Below are 17,219 nucleotides of genomic sequence, written 5' to 3' on the forward strand. Positions count from 1 at the left end.
CATGAATGAAGTTACGCTTTTGTTGCTTTCTTCTGGTTTCCTGAACTTTCCTTACATCTTTTTTTTCACACACGTTACATACAGCACTGTACATCCTTTGCTATATTGTGCAGGGAGTCCCACAAGAGACTGTATATTAGCTTGCGGCACTATATTTGCACAATCAGCATTCAAACCGACCTGCTTCCTTTTAATAAGTCCTGGCTAATTAGTTTTTCTGCTCCATGTTGCACATAACAGCAGCTACTAAAGACTTAGTACACCACCCCCCCATTTCTTCAGTTGTGTGGCTGCTCTGTAGTTTTGCTGAGAACGTATCTGATGCCTGCAGAAGATGTCTGACTTCCCCCTCCAGACGTGCGGTTTAAGCCAAGATGTTGTCGGGTGAAGCTTTTGGCGTTGGGGCGCTTTGAGGATGATGAAACGCTCTCTCTCTCTCTCTCTTGCTCGCTCACACACACACACACACACACACACACACACACACACACACACACACACATGCAGCAGCTGTATGCTGCGTGCGTGATAGATCTCAGCATCCCACAGGGCGGCTGGAGTTGAGATAAAGTGGATCAATCTGTGCATGTGCCACTGTGTTTGTGTGGGCGTCTGGCTCCATCGCGCTTTCAGACTCTAGTCCTCCTGCAGATCTCAGCAAAGCCGTGAGCTGCTTCTGATGATGTTCACAAAGACGATCACGCCGCGTTGCTGAGCCTTGGTTCAACATGTCTGAGCACCGTTTCCCAGTGAAGTATCCGATCGTAGTGACATTATTCCAGCTTTTATTACTCTGGGTATAAAATAACAGGAACAGCTCTCGTCGTGTGTAGGGTTTGACTGACTCCTCCTATTTGAATTAAACTGAGCTGATCGCAGCAGCACCGAGCGATGAGACGATCTGTGGTCGGCGTTGTAGGTGGAGCGGGAGGATGAAGCGCGTGGAGACAGGAGGCGACGGCTGCAGTAGCCGGGAGGAAATGATTCAGAGAATGATGGACGGAGAGAGAGAGAGATGGATGAATGGAGACGGTGATGGAAAGTGACATTCAGACAAGGGGGGGGGGGCACTTTAGGCTTCATCATCCATCTGTGATGCTTGTGATGGATACGAGATGGACACAAGGACTCACTTTTTACCTGTAAGAGTGTGAAAACCCTATTTCTATTATAATCTCCTCATCTAACTTCCATCTATAATATGAATATGCTGGTTTTGAGTCAACAAAGACACATTTTCTTAAAGAATCAGCAATAGACGCTTTGACACATGTGTAGACGTGATCCAGGTACAGAAGCATCGTCCAGTGTTCTGTTATGAAGCAGGTCCTCCCATAAATGTTAATGATTCCTCTGTGACTAACGAAGATGCAGAACACAGAAAATCCCGGATTAGGGAGTTTCCCACTAGCTCAGCACATATTTAATAAGAGGCAGTGACAGCCGTGGCCGCATTAGCGCCGCAGGCTTTCGCACTAGATTCCGACTTTTCCCAGCGGTGGAAATTTCTCAAAGCACGGCAGCGGAGCAGATTAAGTTCCACCAACTTTGAATCTGCTTCTAGCGCGTCGGCCGGCGGAGCTTTGGGAGTTTCCGACAGGCCTCGCCGCGAATCCCAAAGCTTTACGGGAATCCTTTGTTAATTAGGATTTACCTTGTGCGGGGCGTGGGTTTTTGGGTTTTTTTTGGAGTCTGGCGTATGGAAACAAACGCTTGTGGAGCTAATGGAACAGAGAGCCTGTTTGTCTCATTTCATCCCCTCAGTAGAGGAGCACCGTGCGCCTCAGGCTTCTGTGTTCTACCTGCAGCCTCCACGGCGGAGCTCCCAGGTCGCTGCCCACACACGTTTACGAGGCCCAGACCCAGCGCTCAACGTTGGCGGGCAGCGACTTCTGTCAGAAAGCTCTGATCCATAAGCGAAGCTGCCCTCGTGCTCCGTGAGAGGGTTGTGAATCAAACATGGTGTGTATGGTGATAATTAAAAAGACTAATGGTGGGGTGATAAGTACATGGGCGTAAATGTCAGCAGTGTCGGTGAGTGACAGCGGTTTCCAGGCTGCAGATACAGTTTCTCATAGGCTCTGTGTGTGTGTGTGTGTGTGTGTGTGTGTGTGTGTGTGTGTGTGTGTGTGTGTGTGTGTGTGTGTGTGTGTGTGTGTGTGTGTGTGTGTGTGTGTGTGTACGCTCAGATCAATGGGCTCCTCCTGTAAATGGAGGGTTCCAGGGATTAAGCCATTCCTTCCTAGCCGTTGGAAGGGAATGAAAGCGAGAGCGAGAGAGTGTGTTCGTGATGGAGAGATACAGTAGAAGGTCCCCGAGGATGACCTGGTGAACCGGCAGTTTAATGAGAAGCCTGGCTCTAATTCAAATGGGAATCGATTACTGCTGCCGACATGTCAGGAGATACTTAGCTCTCAGGAGGTGTGTGTGTGTGTGTGTGTGTGTGTGTGTGTGTGTGTGTGTGTGTGTGTGTTATCACTATATGGAGTCTGTCATCAGGCTTTTGTTGGCCCTGACACATTTGGTCAGACTTTTGTCTACGTACTTGCTTTTAAGTCAACTCCTTTCACCAAAAAGCACCAAGTTGTGTGAGCTTTGTCATCGTCTGCGGCCTCCAGGGGAAGAAGCCAGCGCGGCCTTTAGACGCGGCGTCTGAGCGAAGCCCGTGCGTGATTGATCTGCTCGCGTCGTGCGGCGGCAAATGAAGGGGAAACCTCCTGCACCAAGACAATCGGACCAAGATGATCCACTTCACCGCGGGCGCTGATGGGTGTAATTATGGGGGTAATTAGATTAACATAGCTGTGAAAACAAACCGCGTTTGGGCTCAAGAGGGCAAATCATCTGCTTTTCATGAGCACAGACTACAGTAGGAAGGAAGGAATGATAAAAATCATAGGTCACCGTTAAGGTTGTGGGCAAAAAACACCAGCTTGTCAGATATTATCGTTAAAATGAATCTTTATGGAGCTTCTTCTGCCACGTGCCTCCTGTTTTTTGCCTCGAAGCCAAAAGCCCTTTAAAAGTTAACAAAGTGGCCTTCAGCTCTCATTTGCGGATGGATCGCTCATTAGGAGCTCCATTAGTGCGTTGTGTTGTGTGATCCCACTGAATTAACTGTAATCAAGCCGTCTTACTGATGCTAATCTGAAACAACTTAACAGGGTTAGCTTAGCCGCTGCCGGCGCTCCAATTAAAAGCTCTGAGTCATTCAAACACACGATTGCTCACTTCTATGGGGAGAGTGTTGCCCTGGATGTTTTCGTGTCGCTGTGCTCCTAAATCTCATCACCGGCCTCTGCCAGATTAGCCTGTGGTCCACTGGGCTCCGTACATGTTCTAGTTGTAACTGGTTTATGCAAGAGTCACTTTAATCCTGAAAGGTCCCAATATTTCTACTAATGACAGTTAGTATAGCATTAAGCGAGTAGACGCAACACCCCATTGCATCTAATTAAACTTCAGTCGAAGAACAACATTTGAAAAAGTCTGTACGTACAAACATATAAACCTTTTAGTTTATTGTCACAGAGCGGCCCAGGTGGTCCGAGCTGCTGCTGTAACGTTGTTGTAGGCGAGATTTCCCTCACTGATGCCAAACACCTGAACGCATCATTAGATTAGGCGTAGGCTCCATCTACAGTATGCATATATACACTAAATATCATTTTTACAGGGGTGAATGAACAACCTGATTAAATTGCTAGTCATGTGATCAGAAGTACATTTGTCGTGTACTTCTGTGTCTATTTTAATGCCAGGAGCAGCAGGGAAATGCACATGTGCGGAGTCGTAATAGCTGCAGGTCTGTCTAACGCCGCTCTTTGTTTCCGTGTGAAAGGCGCGTTGTGCCACGTGCACCTGGGAGCGACGGCATCGGCCGCTTTAAATCCTTCTCGTGTCCGTTTCATTCCCGGACCTTTTTGTCGTAACGTCCACTGTGGCTCCAGTCGGTGGCTTTGCAAAGAGGAAACGGATGCTGGCGGTTCAAACGCGTCACCTGCAAAGCTTTGCTTCGCACATAGTGTAGATGCAGACGCCTGACAGTCATTCGGCGTGAGGAGAAACGCTCCCGCTGGCAGCTGCACGGTGCAAATGTTGACTTTGCCGCAGTGGAAGCTCCAATTTGGCTCCGGCCTCCGTTCGAGCTGCTTTTCCTTCAGCCACTTTGTGACCGTCTCTCAACAGGGCTGTTGTGTTTTGAAGCTCCCTCTTAGTTTGTTTCCCATTGTTTGGGTTTTTTTTCCTCCTCCTTCCCCTGGCGCTCGCTGGCGTTCCCTCATTACTGGGGCTTGCCGGAGGCGACCTCCCGCCGCACTCCTCTGCGAGTGCTCCACATGGAGCGCTCGTCTGTTTGTTATTTGTGTTGCTGCACCGGGTGTGTGTTTGATATTTATGTGACACTGTTTGCTCAAATCGTACATTATTCCGACGCTTTTTCTCCATCTTGCCCAAAGATGCAGTTTTGAACCCAAACCCACTGCAACTTTGCATCCGAAGACAAATGTCACCGATTTACTGCACATATTTTCTAACTATTATAAATTCTAGGCCAAGAGAGGAAGCAGAAAATAAGAATGCTGCCGTAAAAGCCAATTGAATCGCTCCTCCCTCACTTTTAAAGCGAGGCAGAGGTCCAACCCCCAGTTTGAGACGCTCGAGACTCCTGCTGCATCTCTGCATGTGTTTTCATTGTGTAATCACAGCCCTGTGTGTACACGTTCCTGTACTGTACACAACTCCCCGCGCCCAAACACACAAATGCCAACTCCGTTCCCATGGAAACCGACTCCCGGCCAATGACGAGGAGCTGCCGTCCGGAGAGTGTGGACGTTTTATTGTTGTCATGGAGAAAACGTGTTTGTACCCTGCGTGTGGTGGTCTGTGGCTCGATGAAGTATCAATACCCGCAGTAACGTAGTTTTGTTATACGCGGTGGACTCGGGTTACTCAGGGTGGCTTCCAATGCTGCACTCATGAACGTCTCGACAAAGAAGTCACCGCTACAGCAGCAAAGCTTGTCAAAAGCAGCTTACGCCTGAAGATTTAAACTCGCTGTTGTTGCTTCTGCGAGGCCTTAGACGCGTTGTTTTCTTTAAATCTCCCCCTCGTGCTCCTTTTCTTTCCTTTTTGTGAAGTCGGAGGGAGCCAAACAACACAGACCTGGACTTTTTCTAAACCTACAGAGAAAGATTTGAGTCATCCAACAGTTAATATCCAGCCAGCATTCTTCCAGATTGGCAAAGCTTTTAGCGTCTCTGAGGTTTATGGGGCTGCTTCCCTCGCTCTCTCTCCTTCACACTCCCTGCCGACCTCGCTCTGCCTTTTCTCAGAGGCTATTGGAGCCTATAGCCACGGCTTATTTGCTTTGTATAATGTGCTGCTCAGCGCCAGAGCACTGGCTTGGCCTGGAGGAGAGACCAGTTAGCGGCGGCGCTGAGTTCTGCGCGGTGCTGTGACTGCTGATCCGGGCCTGTGGCTCTGGGCCTGAGCCAGCGATGGCGGCGCCCGTACTGTACGTGCTGCGGTGCATTGAGGTACACACCAGGGTGGGCTGTCGATCAGATGCAGCGGCACGCGTCTGTGGACCCCAGGGTGTTTATCCTGGTTCTTGCTGCACGGCCACGTTGAGGCGTCGCGGGTCCAGACAGCAGCCTAGTGGTGATGTCATCTGGCAGCTGTCTACAATCAATCAAGGAATTAAAGCATTATTTAAAGAGGAAACCTTTAATGGTTGAGGTCATGTTTTGTGTGAAGTCTCCAGGGAATGAGTAGCTGGCATAATCTTGGTGTGCATCAAAATAAGAAAGGGCTTGAGTGTGATTGTTTATTACATGCTTATTATCTTGAACTTAATAACTTCAATGAGTTACATGAGTAACGCAAGGATCCTTTAAAAGACAACAACAACAACAAACTTTTTACCTGATGCAATTCCCAACAAACTTCCTGTCTTCAGGCAGCATGAACACAACTGAAGTAGCACAGTAACAAATGAATTGTTCCATTGAGCAATCATTAATATGTAAATCAATTTTGAAGCATTTTGTCAAATATATTAAATATTATTGACAGTCATAACGAGCAAGCCAATTAGTGGTTTACATGTAATCCATGCTGTTCTCCTCTGCTTGTCTCTGAGGCACCAGTAGAAGATGACATCATACCTACAGTATACAGTATCATATCTATACAGCACCTGCGTGCGTGCTTTGTTGCTAAGAGAGAGAGAGAGAGAGAGATGTGTTTTAGTGCAAGTACTAAAAACATCCTCGCTCTCTCTCTCTCTCTTTCGTCAGCATCTGTATTTTAAGAAACGCCTCCTAATAACGCGACCGGCCTTTACCTTACCGCACATCGCTGCCAGAAATCACAGTGGCGACGACAAAAACACTGCTGTTCGCCATTAAGGCAGGAACATGCTTTTATTTATCCCTGGTCCAGAGCGGGACGCGAGATGACAGCAGGAACAGAGTGGTCTGTGTTCCGAGCCGCAGAAAAGAGGCTGATTAGAGTCAAAGTGTATAAACGCTACGGTGAGTTCAGGACCGTCATGGCAACTCATAATGTTCCAATCAGCCTCCATCTTAGTCTAGAGCCCTGTAGGATTTGAAGTAAAGCGCCCAGTACGGATCACAAACCGTAAACAGCTTCCACTCAAGCTTTTACCAGCATCTCGGTCTTGAAGCGCCATCGTCGTGTCTGACTGTGAACGCGCCATCAGCTGACGTCATGGCTCCCGCGCGGGACTCGATGCGTGCGCTCCCCTTGTTAGCGCTGATTGCAAATTAGCTCCGGAGAGCGCCCTAAATATTCGAAGGCATGACATGTAGCGACGTGATTGCTTTCACGTGTGCTCGCTCGCGAGGCTACGGTAGCGTGCCTCCGCTAACTGCCCTGATATTAGCCCCTGCCGGTTCCGGGGGCGAGATCGGCCGCGCCGATAAGAACCGATCTCCCGGGACTCCTGCAGAATTCTGTCTCGTCATAATTTCCCCCTTGTTTTGCATATTTACAGTTCCGACATTCTTCTCCCATGGCCGCCTTCCTTCGTTTCAGTGTTTGGCTAGGTAGCTAGCCGTGTTTGGCTAGGTAGCTAGCAGGGTTTGGCTAGGTAGCTGGTTGTGTTTGGCTAGGTAGCTAGCAGGGTTTGGCTAGGCAGCTAGCCGTGTTTGGCTAAGTCGCTGGCCGTGTTTGGCTAGGTATAGTAGCTGGGCCTCGCCGGAGCAGAGCGGGGCATATTTTGCTCTTTCCTTGAAGGATTAACGGCCCGTTTGTTGGCTGTGGCACCGAACAGGACCCGCCTGGCACTCGCACGCGCTGTGTGCATTCAATGCTGATTCCGCCGAATGGACGGAGGCCTCTAAATAGCTTTCGTTTATGAATGAAGTGGCAGCGGCGGCGGGATTCAAGCCCGACGCAGCCAAGTCCTAAGGAACTAGAACCGAGGCCTGAAGAACAATAGTCAGTTGAAATCATTCAAGCCTCACATCAGCCTTCAGATCAATTATTCAGTCTGACTGTGTACAGTGTGTCACATATAAGACTGTAATACAGGCTTCAACCCTGTAATGTACAACAAGTGGCTTCAATGGGGTTTGATGTTGATTCGAGTGCTGGATTTGTGCCAAGCTGTTTCCCTTTCTGACTCACATCTGTCTGAACAGCTGCAGGAGCTACTGTAACAGTACGTGATACACGGCGTCCTCCCGTCCACCTTCCTGCTGACTCTAGAGAAGAACGTGATATTTCCCAATGTTACGTCACCAAAGCGGCTCCTTCTTAACTGTGAAATCTCTCTCCCACTCCTTGTTCTCTGCCTTCACACGTCGCCGCGCTGACATTTAATAGGAGAGTGGAGTGCGGTCCGTCCCCCAACCTGCCGCCGTGCAGTACAACAGTGCCCGGAGGCGCGCGTTCTTTGCCGATGGCCGACGGTAGAACGCGGAGTTCCTCGCGTTCCGGTCGCTTTCGGTGTTGCCGCAACCAATGTCAGACTCCGGTGCCTCGCTCAAAGTTGCGGCGCGTCGCTTCAGCTCCAGACGCCACAGCGATAGAGATGTAACTTCACAGTACTTCCCAAATGAAAGCAGGCGTTGCCTAGCAACCCGCGGTGAGCAGCGCCAAGATACACGGGTGTTTCCTGGCTGTTGAGAGGTGTGTGTGTGTGTGTGTGTGTGTGTGTGTGTGTGTGTGTGCATTGAACCCATTAGGACCCTCACCACCGCCCACCACCGTCTCCTCGCCGGCGCATAAATTTCATATGTAAGATTCACTTAGGTAAAAAGAAAAACACCAAGACGCAAAGTGAGAAAGATGGAAAGATGGGCCGTGTTCACGCGACGACGTCTCGCAAGATAAACTGGTTTTGTCCTGCACATCGTCAAGGCAACCAGATCGTAAAGTCAGCTCTTTCTTTCGCTACTCTCGCATAAAAATTGATCTGCTTGTGAGACCCCCCCCCCCCCCTCCCGTCCCCATTCTGTTAGCATAATAGCGGGTGTTCGCTGTGCATCTATATTCATGAGGAGGGAGAATGAAGCAAAGTTGCTGCCCACAGTATTTAAATGGACAGCATCTTGGAACGAGGGGCTGAGGTTATCAATAATGTAAGCTAGTAAAAGTTTAATGCTTTTCGCTATCTTCAGTGTCCCCCGTGGGAAATCATTAGGCCAGTTATCTAACCCCCCCCCCCCACCACACACACAGGTGAGGCCCAATGCGTTATGGAGACGTTAGAGCGACTCAGAGGGGACTCGCTCCGTTCTTCCCTCGCTCTCTCATCCGCCTCGTCGTCGCCTCTCAGATGTTTCGTCTTCCACTCCCCCGTCCTCACCGCTGGACCCCCCCCCCCCTCCTCATATGGTGAGCGCTGATACCGCCGGTGTGAAAGCATGCGGCGCCTTCGCTCGACCTCCTAACTCCCCGGCTCCTGACTCAGGTTAGCGATAAGCCGCTGGAATACGCTGCGTTAAACCAGCAGTGGGTCCACACACTGGAACGCGGTCGCCAGGTTTTTCACCATCACTACGTAAAGTTTCATATTCCGACTCATTTCTCATCTTCGGGGGCTCCTGATTGAAATGGAAGCGACCGCTAAACGACGACAGCGGTCGAATATGTTTGCACCTGAAACGGTGCGACTCCCAGAGGCTCCATCTATTGTTTGGATAAACTGCCTCTTCTTCATGTGTCGCTCACACAGATGGGCTCCACGTGAGGGAGACGCGCACACACGCGCACACACGAACACTTTTATGCACGATGACAGTGACGAATCGTGAATTACAAAGTGCCGCCGCGGTCGCCCTCAATATTTCATGAACATCCTTCCTCCTCCTGCTCCCTCCCCCTTTTTTTTATTTTATTCTGGCATGTTCAGCACTCTTGTATGAAAGAAAGTTTTATTCCTGTCAATATCCTAGCGAAGAATAGCTGAGGGTAGGACAATGCAGACAGGGAAGTGAAAGAAGAGTGATCAGACAAAAAAAAAAAAAACGCTTTCAGGGAAAGGAGAGATTTTTCTGGAAGATGAGCGGCGAAGGTGAGGCGCGAGCAGCTGTCTCCCACTTCTCACCCGGAGCCGACTCCACTTCCTGTTTAGTGATTTTCACCTTTGTAGAGTTTCTCCTCTGAAGAGAAGACGTTTCTAACCGAGGCCGAACTCCACCGGCGCTGGAGGTGGTTCCAGGTTCTCGATGCGGCCGTTTCCTCGCATCCACCGCTTGTTTCCTGTCAGAAAGTTTCGGCGGCCTCGTCGCGCTCTCAAAGTTGCTTCAGTCTGAATCCAAGTGTGTGGGTTTTACAGGAACATGCACGGGTCCGTCCAAATCGGAGAAAAGGCCTCCCAAGAAAAATCGCTGTATCAGTTTTCTAGCAAAGAAAGCCAAACATTTCTAAAGACTCTCCTCCAGTTTCCTTTGATTTATTGGTTTTATTGTACTTAAATGCCATGAAATCAGTTCAATGACTGGGACTCAGAGAAACAGGCGTCGGTCGGTGACTCGGACTTGACATGAAGACGATTAGTATGACGGACATCTGCTCACCCCTGGAGGCTTGTCTCCCGAATCTTTCCTTAGGTCCCTCACTGTCATAACCCTCCGATGTTCAACGCTACAAGTCCACATTTCACTGTTATGTCTCCTTTTCTAAATTCAATCATTGTTTCTGTCTCTGCTTCCGTCCGTGTTCCATCTGTTCATTAAGACCAGTCTCACAGACGTCTTTTAAAGAGGGAACGAACACACACACACACACACACACACACACACACACACACACACACACACACACACACACACACACACACACACACACAGAGGGAATGAACACACACACACACACACACACACATACACACACACACACACACACACACGCACGGCTGAATGTCAGCGCACCTCTTCCACCTCTAGCTCTCTCGTTTCCTGGTTACTTCCTGTGCCAGAAAGTCTTGGGTTCACTGGTGCAGAACTCTGCGTTTGTCATGTCTGCACTTCGGGGCAGAATGAGTTTTAACCAAGAAGCGTTGCGTGTGCACGCCCTCTGCGAGAGTCCTCCGTGCCTCCACGAGCATAATGGGGTCAAATAAGTCAAAGTTACGCTATGTTGCATCAAACAGTCTTTATTACATACTGTGCATTCATGCTGCTTTAATTGCTCACACATGTTTTGGGACGTTACAGACAGAAATATAATAGTGGCAATAATTAATGCATTTTAGGTGAGTTTTATATTTTTATGACTGGATTGTAGATGTTACAAATGAAGCCCCAAATGATACAATACTGTACTTGGGCTTTATATCTATTGAAATGGATTTGATGTGGGAGATTCACTGCTGTAGTTAATTACAAAACCTATATCATAATATGAGTATATCATAATTCATATAAGGATTAGATACATATAATCATAGCATCAGCAGCTACCTCGCTGCTCATAAACCTGCATCTGTTGCCCGTCAAATCCAGATTTTGAGTCTAAGCGTCTGAGCGTTGTCGGATGCAGGAGCACGTCCTGTGTGAGCTACAGTAAACACAATGAATAGTATCTATTCTGGTAGGCGCTTCTCTATTGATCGCCCTCGGATTGTGTGCACACCCCGTCTGATCCTGCTGAGGATTCATTTCCCTGCGCTCGCGAAAGTCTGTCCGAGAAGGTAAAAGTTTGTTTTTTTTTTTGCCAAAAGTTCACTGTGTTGGCTGTTGTTTCACAGTTCACGTGTGAATGTAGACGTTGCTCGTTCCCAGCTTGTGTCCTGATGTTTGGCGTCGGCTCATTAGTGGACAGAGTCTGAGCGAATGTTGTTTTCTTTCATTAGGTAAGAAGACACAACTTTAAGCGCGTGCGTGTGTGTGTGTGCGCGTGTGCGTGCGTGTGTGTGTGTGTGTGTGTTTAGCTGAGTGAAATAAAGGGTGTGTGAAAGCGATAAGGCTGAAAAGACCCCGTGAGACAGGAACACAGATTTCTTTTTGAGGTGTTGATGAGTTTTTGTAATCCTGCCTGTGTGTTGAAAGCGTTCTGTGAGTTTGTCTGCATGTGTGGGTCCGGGTTGTGGTGCAGGCTTCTTTCTTTCATAGTTTTGACAGAGCATATCCTTGTGTCTCTTCCCTCTAATTGAATCCATCCCTCAGGGCGTCACTGCTTGTTTATATGCTGACACCATGAAGGTGTGTGTGTGTGTGTGTGTGTGTGTGTGTGTGTGTGTGTGTGTGTGTGTGTGTGTGTGTGTGTGTGTGTGTGTGTGTGTGTGTGTGTCTTCACACTGAAAGCACAACTGCAAACATTCTCCCCTTATTGTTTAATTATAGCCCACCAGCTGGAGCAACGGAGGAGGAGAACGAAGGCAGGAGAGAGTTATTGACTGAATTATTCGGATTATTCACATTTAATGTTTTGCTTTGTCTCCATCCTTCTGCACAAGCCCTCTGTTCTTACTGTACTTCTACAGTAAGACCTAAACACAAAGATCATATCATTCATCTTTCTAGCTGGCAGCATCATTACAGAGTCAATAAGCATTTATAATATAATATATATATATATTCCCAGATCAAATGTTACAAAAGGTGAAACCTTTTGCTTCTGTTTCTGATCCTGGTTGGAGAACATAAGACTGATTATACTTAAATATTAATACACATATATTCCTTTTCCTATACTACATCTGGTGAATGTTACCTGTTAACAGCCAACATGTCAGCAGGTTTCCGGGCCTTTAAAACATTAGGAGGACCTGTCTACTGTAAAATTCCTATGGAAACTATAGAATCCCTGTGTCAAAATAAAATGTGTGTTAAGAAATTTGGCTTTGAGCACAACAAAATTAGGAGATTTGTTTGATTATTTCCTCAACAATAAACTGATAGTAAGGAAATAAGACGGTTGCATTAATGTGGCTTCCAGTTCGCCAATAAATTCTCCATTTTCCAGTTGGCCCAACTCTACAAACTTGTGTCTATTGATTAATACTGCAGCCGGAAAGCAGCCTTGATGAATAAGCAACCGCGTGATGCTTTGAGAGGTTCACTCTGTCCACAGCAGCCGACACTAATGATGCCGCGTATCAGCATTCATGAGGACGGGCCGCCGTCATGACCAGCTTCTGTAGCGTAGGAATCATTAGGACTGAACGTGCAGATTTATTTATTCAGTTTAGGCTCCTGGGTCATTTTGAGAAATCGCGTGTCATCTGGGCCGGAGCGTGCGGTCGGACTCCACAGAACCGCACCGCACTTTAAAGTGGTTCTGTTCCGTTTCCTGAGTCTAGAGGTTTAGTTTCACTCTTCCTGATTGGTGGAAGTTTTTCATGCCGACTTCTCCAGACTCAGCGATTTTTCTGTTTTCCCTAATGAGGCCAACGTTTGATGGTACCAACAATAGCAAACTCCAAGGCTTTTGAAGACATTTCCATTGCGCAAAGCTTTGCTTTGCTAAATTAGGACAAGGGTAATTAGTAATGGTTGTACACATTGTTAGCATTCACGCCGCAGCTCTTGTAACAACACAATGGTTGAGGTCTATGGTTCATCTTTACCCTCCGATGACCTTGAAGCTTGAACCTTGACCTCGTGTCCTGTCGATGCTCACGCTGCGTGAACAGTTTGAATGAAGCTGTACTGACAGTGTTTATGGCAGCTACGAATATTGTTAATATCCACTTATGAATATTAATAGTATCACATGTTTTATTCAGTTGTGTTGCATAAACAAAGAAAGAAGCAGCTAAAATAACATATAGAGAATAATGACTCCCTTCAAGCGCGTCGTACTTAGCGATGTGTTCTGTCTAGAGGCCAATGGATCTGAATGAGTAAGTGACACTTCACTGAGCTAAGATGACACTGTGCTTAAGTCTAATGAAGGCTGATTATATCAGCAGCTCGTACAGGAGACCCTTGCACCTCGTTATTTTTAATTAGCCCCACCTTCGTGGTCCCGCTCTCATCACGCTAGGTGTCAACAGCAGTTTGGCCTCCCGAAAAGTTGTGGTGCCACCGCTTCCAAACTCCCCAGTTTCGGGGTTTGTTTCCCCGTTTAATGATCCCACTCTCACACTGACTGATCTTTTTAATTGCTTCCCTTTGGACCCATCAGCCTTTCTGTGCATCCTCCAGCGTGTGGCATCATCCTGTGCCGCCTTCCAGATGCAGCCATTATTACCCAGCTGATGCTACTGATGTCGCCGCTAGTCACGGAGTCAGACTCCCTCCAGCCTGCATCTATTATTCAGCACTCCTGTTCAATACTGCATAGGAACTAGCGCAGTAGAGCACTTCCTGACGCTGTGTCCTTTCGAATTCGACTGGAAATCTCCTCTGGATTTAGGGTCCAGAGCTGCGGTCCGTGGTGCAGGGTGTCATAAGTGGGGTGTCAAGATACAATGTGAGTTTGAGATGTTGGATGCCTTTTAGAATAGATACAGTATCAGGCTTCTGCTGTTTATGGCTTGTGACCAATTGTTTGATCCCATTTGCTTATTTTAGCCGGAAGGAAGATGAAATATTTAAGTTTAGGGGGTGTTGCTTGTCCTGCGCTTGCTCGGATCCACTCTGTTGCATCCTCTGACCCAACTGCACTGACGGTCAGCGATAAGAGAGACAGTGAGACGTAACGCAATAAAAAACGGGCAGGTCATCTGTCCTCACAGCCCGCGTGCACACTTTAGCGCACCTTCGCAGATGTGATGCGCCATTTTCCTTTTGACTCGTCAATGGACACACACACACACACACACACACACACACACACACACACACACCAGTCTTTACAGTAACATACACTGTAGGTGAGTGCTTGTGTGAGCACGTACGACCCACATAACTGTGTCATGATACGTGTGTGTGTGTGTGTGTGTGTGTGTGTGTGTGTGTGTGTGTGTGTGTGTGTGTGTGTGTTGACTACAGCAGCTGTCGTCCTGGTCTGTGTTCAGTTCCATCATTGCTTGGGGTCACTGGGGTTCGTCTCTGCGGCCTGTAAAATTCCAACCCGAATCCTCCTGTCGTCTCACTGCTTGTACTCTGCCCTCCCTCGTCTCTTGTTTGGCTTCATAGTCTCCATTAAGTGCTTATTCAGGGCCCTCGCCAGCGACAGATTCATTATCCAACATACCTGGAGGGGGTGGGCTTTCCTTCTCCTCAGTTTCCACTTTGCCTCATTTTTCCTCCTTAAACGTTCCCACGTGCATTGTGTTGGAATAGAAACGGTAGCTTTGCATCACTGTGTGTTTTGTGCGCTGTTTTCCGTTTTTCCTCCTTAACCCAAAGTCCACGTGGTTCGAGCGAGCGTCCATGTTGGTGATCCTGCTGAACTGTGTGACACTGGGCATGTTTCATCCCTGCGAAGACATCGACTGCGACTCTGACAGGTGCAGGATCCTGCAGGTAAGGCTCATTTTAATCCGTCACCTTTATTTGCTGCTAAATTGTTTACTAAAGTCAAAAAAAAAAAAGAAACAGATTGATTTGTTGACGTGACAGTAGTAGATAAGGACGACAAGTGCTGAGGAACGTCACGCATTAGTGCGTACGTGGCAGATGATGAGACGGTACAGTCGTTACTCAAAACCAGCAGCAGGAACGCGGAGACAAACAGTAAACATTTCTGAGAACAATGCATTGCATTGCTCCGTATTTTTCAGCCTATCTGGCCTCGGCAGCTCCCATTTGCATTATCTGTGGTGGGAAATAATCAGCAACAATTGTGTGGAGGCGTTGCCATTTATGTAAAGACCTCTTTTAAACCAGCAAACACTAATAGGGAGAATGAACGGTGCTTTTTCTGCATGTGACGAGTGGCTCAGATGGAATAAAGTGCAGTCGGACTGTTCACCTTGTGCTGTGAAGGGATTTTCTAAGCGAAGACGTTGTTTTTTGGTGAAAGTTTACCAGTTCGTTACTGAATTTGATGTTTATCATTCAAAAACACAAAGGCCTCTGATTCTTTTAGTGAAGGGAGGAGATAAGATGTATAGTCCTTTTAAGAGTCTGTCTGGTTCTGTGGTGTTTTATAAGCGAAGCCTGACTTTGTTTTGGTCCTTAAAAGGCCACCTGAAACTTTATATGGCCATTAAAATCAGGGAAGGAAATAAAACGAGTCGAAAAAGTCAATTAGAGTGGAGAGGTTCAAATTAAAAAAACATGAGGAAATAAGGGTGAAGGAAAAGAAATTAAGGTAGAGTAGAGGAAAAGTTAAGCAGAGCGGGAGAAAAGGAAACGGTGCCAGTAAAAGAAATGCATGAAGACATTTTAAAAGACAAACAGGAGACCAAAACTGAGAAAAGCCAGAGAAAGGAAACCTGAAAGAGAACGAGGTGGTCGATAACGGTGGAGAATCTGTAGAACGGAGGAGCTGAGCTTCTGATTCTGCTGTTGCCACGGCAGCCGGCGCCGTCCGCTCCCTCCACGGGCTCCGCTCGAGGACGCGAGGCGTGATTTCATCCAGCGACTTCCCCTCTCGTCTCGGCGCGCGTGAATGCGCCGCCTAGGGGTTCAACGCGTTCTCATTAATTCCTCCGTTTGAATCTCCCCGCTCCGGTCGCACCTTTTGAACCTTTTCACTTCTCGGTGGGAGTTTCACTGCTGAGTCCCTGATCTGGACTTGGGGAGAGTCATCCTCTCCTCACCTTTGGCCGGTCTTTCTCCCTCCCGGGGATGTTTTTAGCGAGCGGTGTTTACCCCACACAGTCCCTGGAGTCCCTCCCAAGGCGTTAAATATTTGTCCCAGCTGAACATTTGTCTCTCGTGCCTTCGGGGGCCTTGAGACGCTGTTTGACAGCCACGTCCGATGACTTTTCCTCCTCGTCTGTCTCGGATTTTTTAAACCAGCGAAGCTCCTAACACGACCTACTGTGAGGAAAACGTAAACAGTGAGGATGCACGATTGCAAGCAATGATGACAACTTCAGCCTGTGGGTTTGTTGCTAAGTTGCAACAAAAAATCGCAGAAAACACGTCTAGCTCGTTTTATTTTAGGCAACTTTCCATAAGTTTGCAGTTGCACTGATTTCGAGCTCATGGGGTTAAAGTAATGCATAATCGAAAACATCATCATACTGTAGTTATTGTTAATACCTGTATATCTCCTCTGAACATCCAAGATACTAAAAGTACTAAAGGAAGTTGATGATTTACTGCATCACAAAATGTCAACCAAAAGCTGCAGTGTTGCTCCATTGTTCGGAGCGGTCTCAATCGGCCCCCTGCAGCTGCAGCACAAACCCGCCTCAGCGGAGGCCCCGTGAAATCACTCCCCAACACAATGGGAGCGCGGAGGTACTGAAAGGCAGGCGGACGGCGGGAGAGCGGCCAGCAGGCTGAGGCCGCCCCACGTGTGGATCCCTCGCTGGGAGGTTCTGGCCCCGCATCAACCTGGTACCTGGTCTCCCACAATATTATCTCCCGGCGCCTGCGGAGAGAGAGGGTCTCACCTGAGTGACAGATGATTGGAGCCCCCAACACGCATTCGGCGCCACGCCCGCATCCGGCCCCTGCGCTAATAACGCTCAGACTGGTGACCGGCCGAATTAGCATACAGAGTGGCTGAGATTTATTTTTGGGAGCGGGGAAATGTTTTCACAGCAGCGGCCGGCGCCTGAAAAGCGCAGGTGCGAGCGAGGTACAGGCAGGGCTCAAACTGAGCCTCCTTGTTTGCTATTCATCTCCTTATCTGTGCCTGAATTACAACCAGGGCCTTTCCTGCGGCGGATCATAGCA

At 48.1% G+C, this 17,219-nt stretch overlaps 1 protein-coding gene across 14 annotated transcripts in view; it reads left to right on the forward strand.

The window, feature by feature from the left end:
• The window catches only part of cacna1g (calcium channel, voltage-dependent, T type, alpha 1G subunit), a 115,149-nt gene that overhangs the window by 23,275 nt on the left and 74,655 nt on the right, over positions 1-17,219 (forward strand). For all 14 annotated transcript variants that reach the window (XM_055504300.1, XM_055504308.1, XM_055504298.1 and 11 more), the window contains exon 3: positions 14,776-14,888. In XM_055504300.1, the coding sequence (XP_055360275.1) occupies positions 14,776-14,888 (113 nt within the window). The remainder of the gene's footprint in view (positions 1-14,775; positions 14,889-17,219) is intronic.

The sequence above is a fragment of the Betta splendens genome, chromosome 19, assembly GCF_900634795.4.
Source record: "Betta splendens chromosome 19, fBetSpl5.4, whole genome shotgun sequence".
NCBI classification, from domain to species: domain Eukaryota; kingdom Metazoa; phylum Chordata; class Actinopteri; order Anabantiformes; family Osphronemidae; genus Betta; species Betta splendens.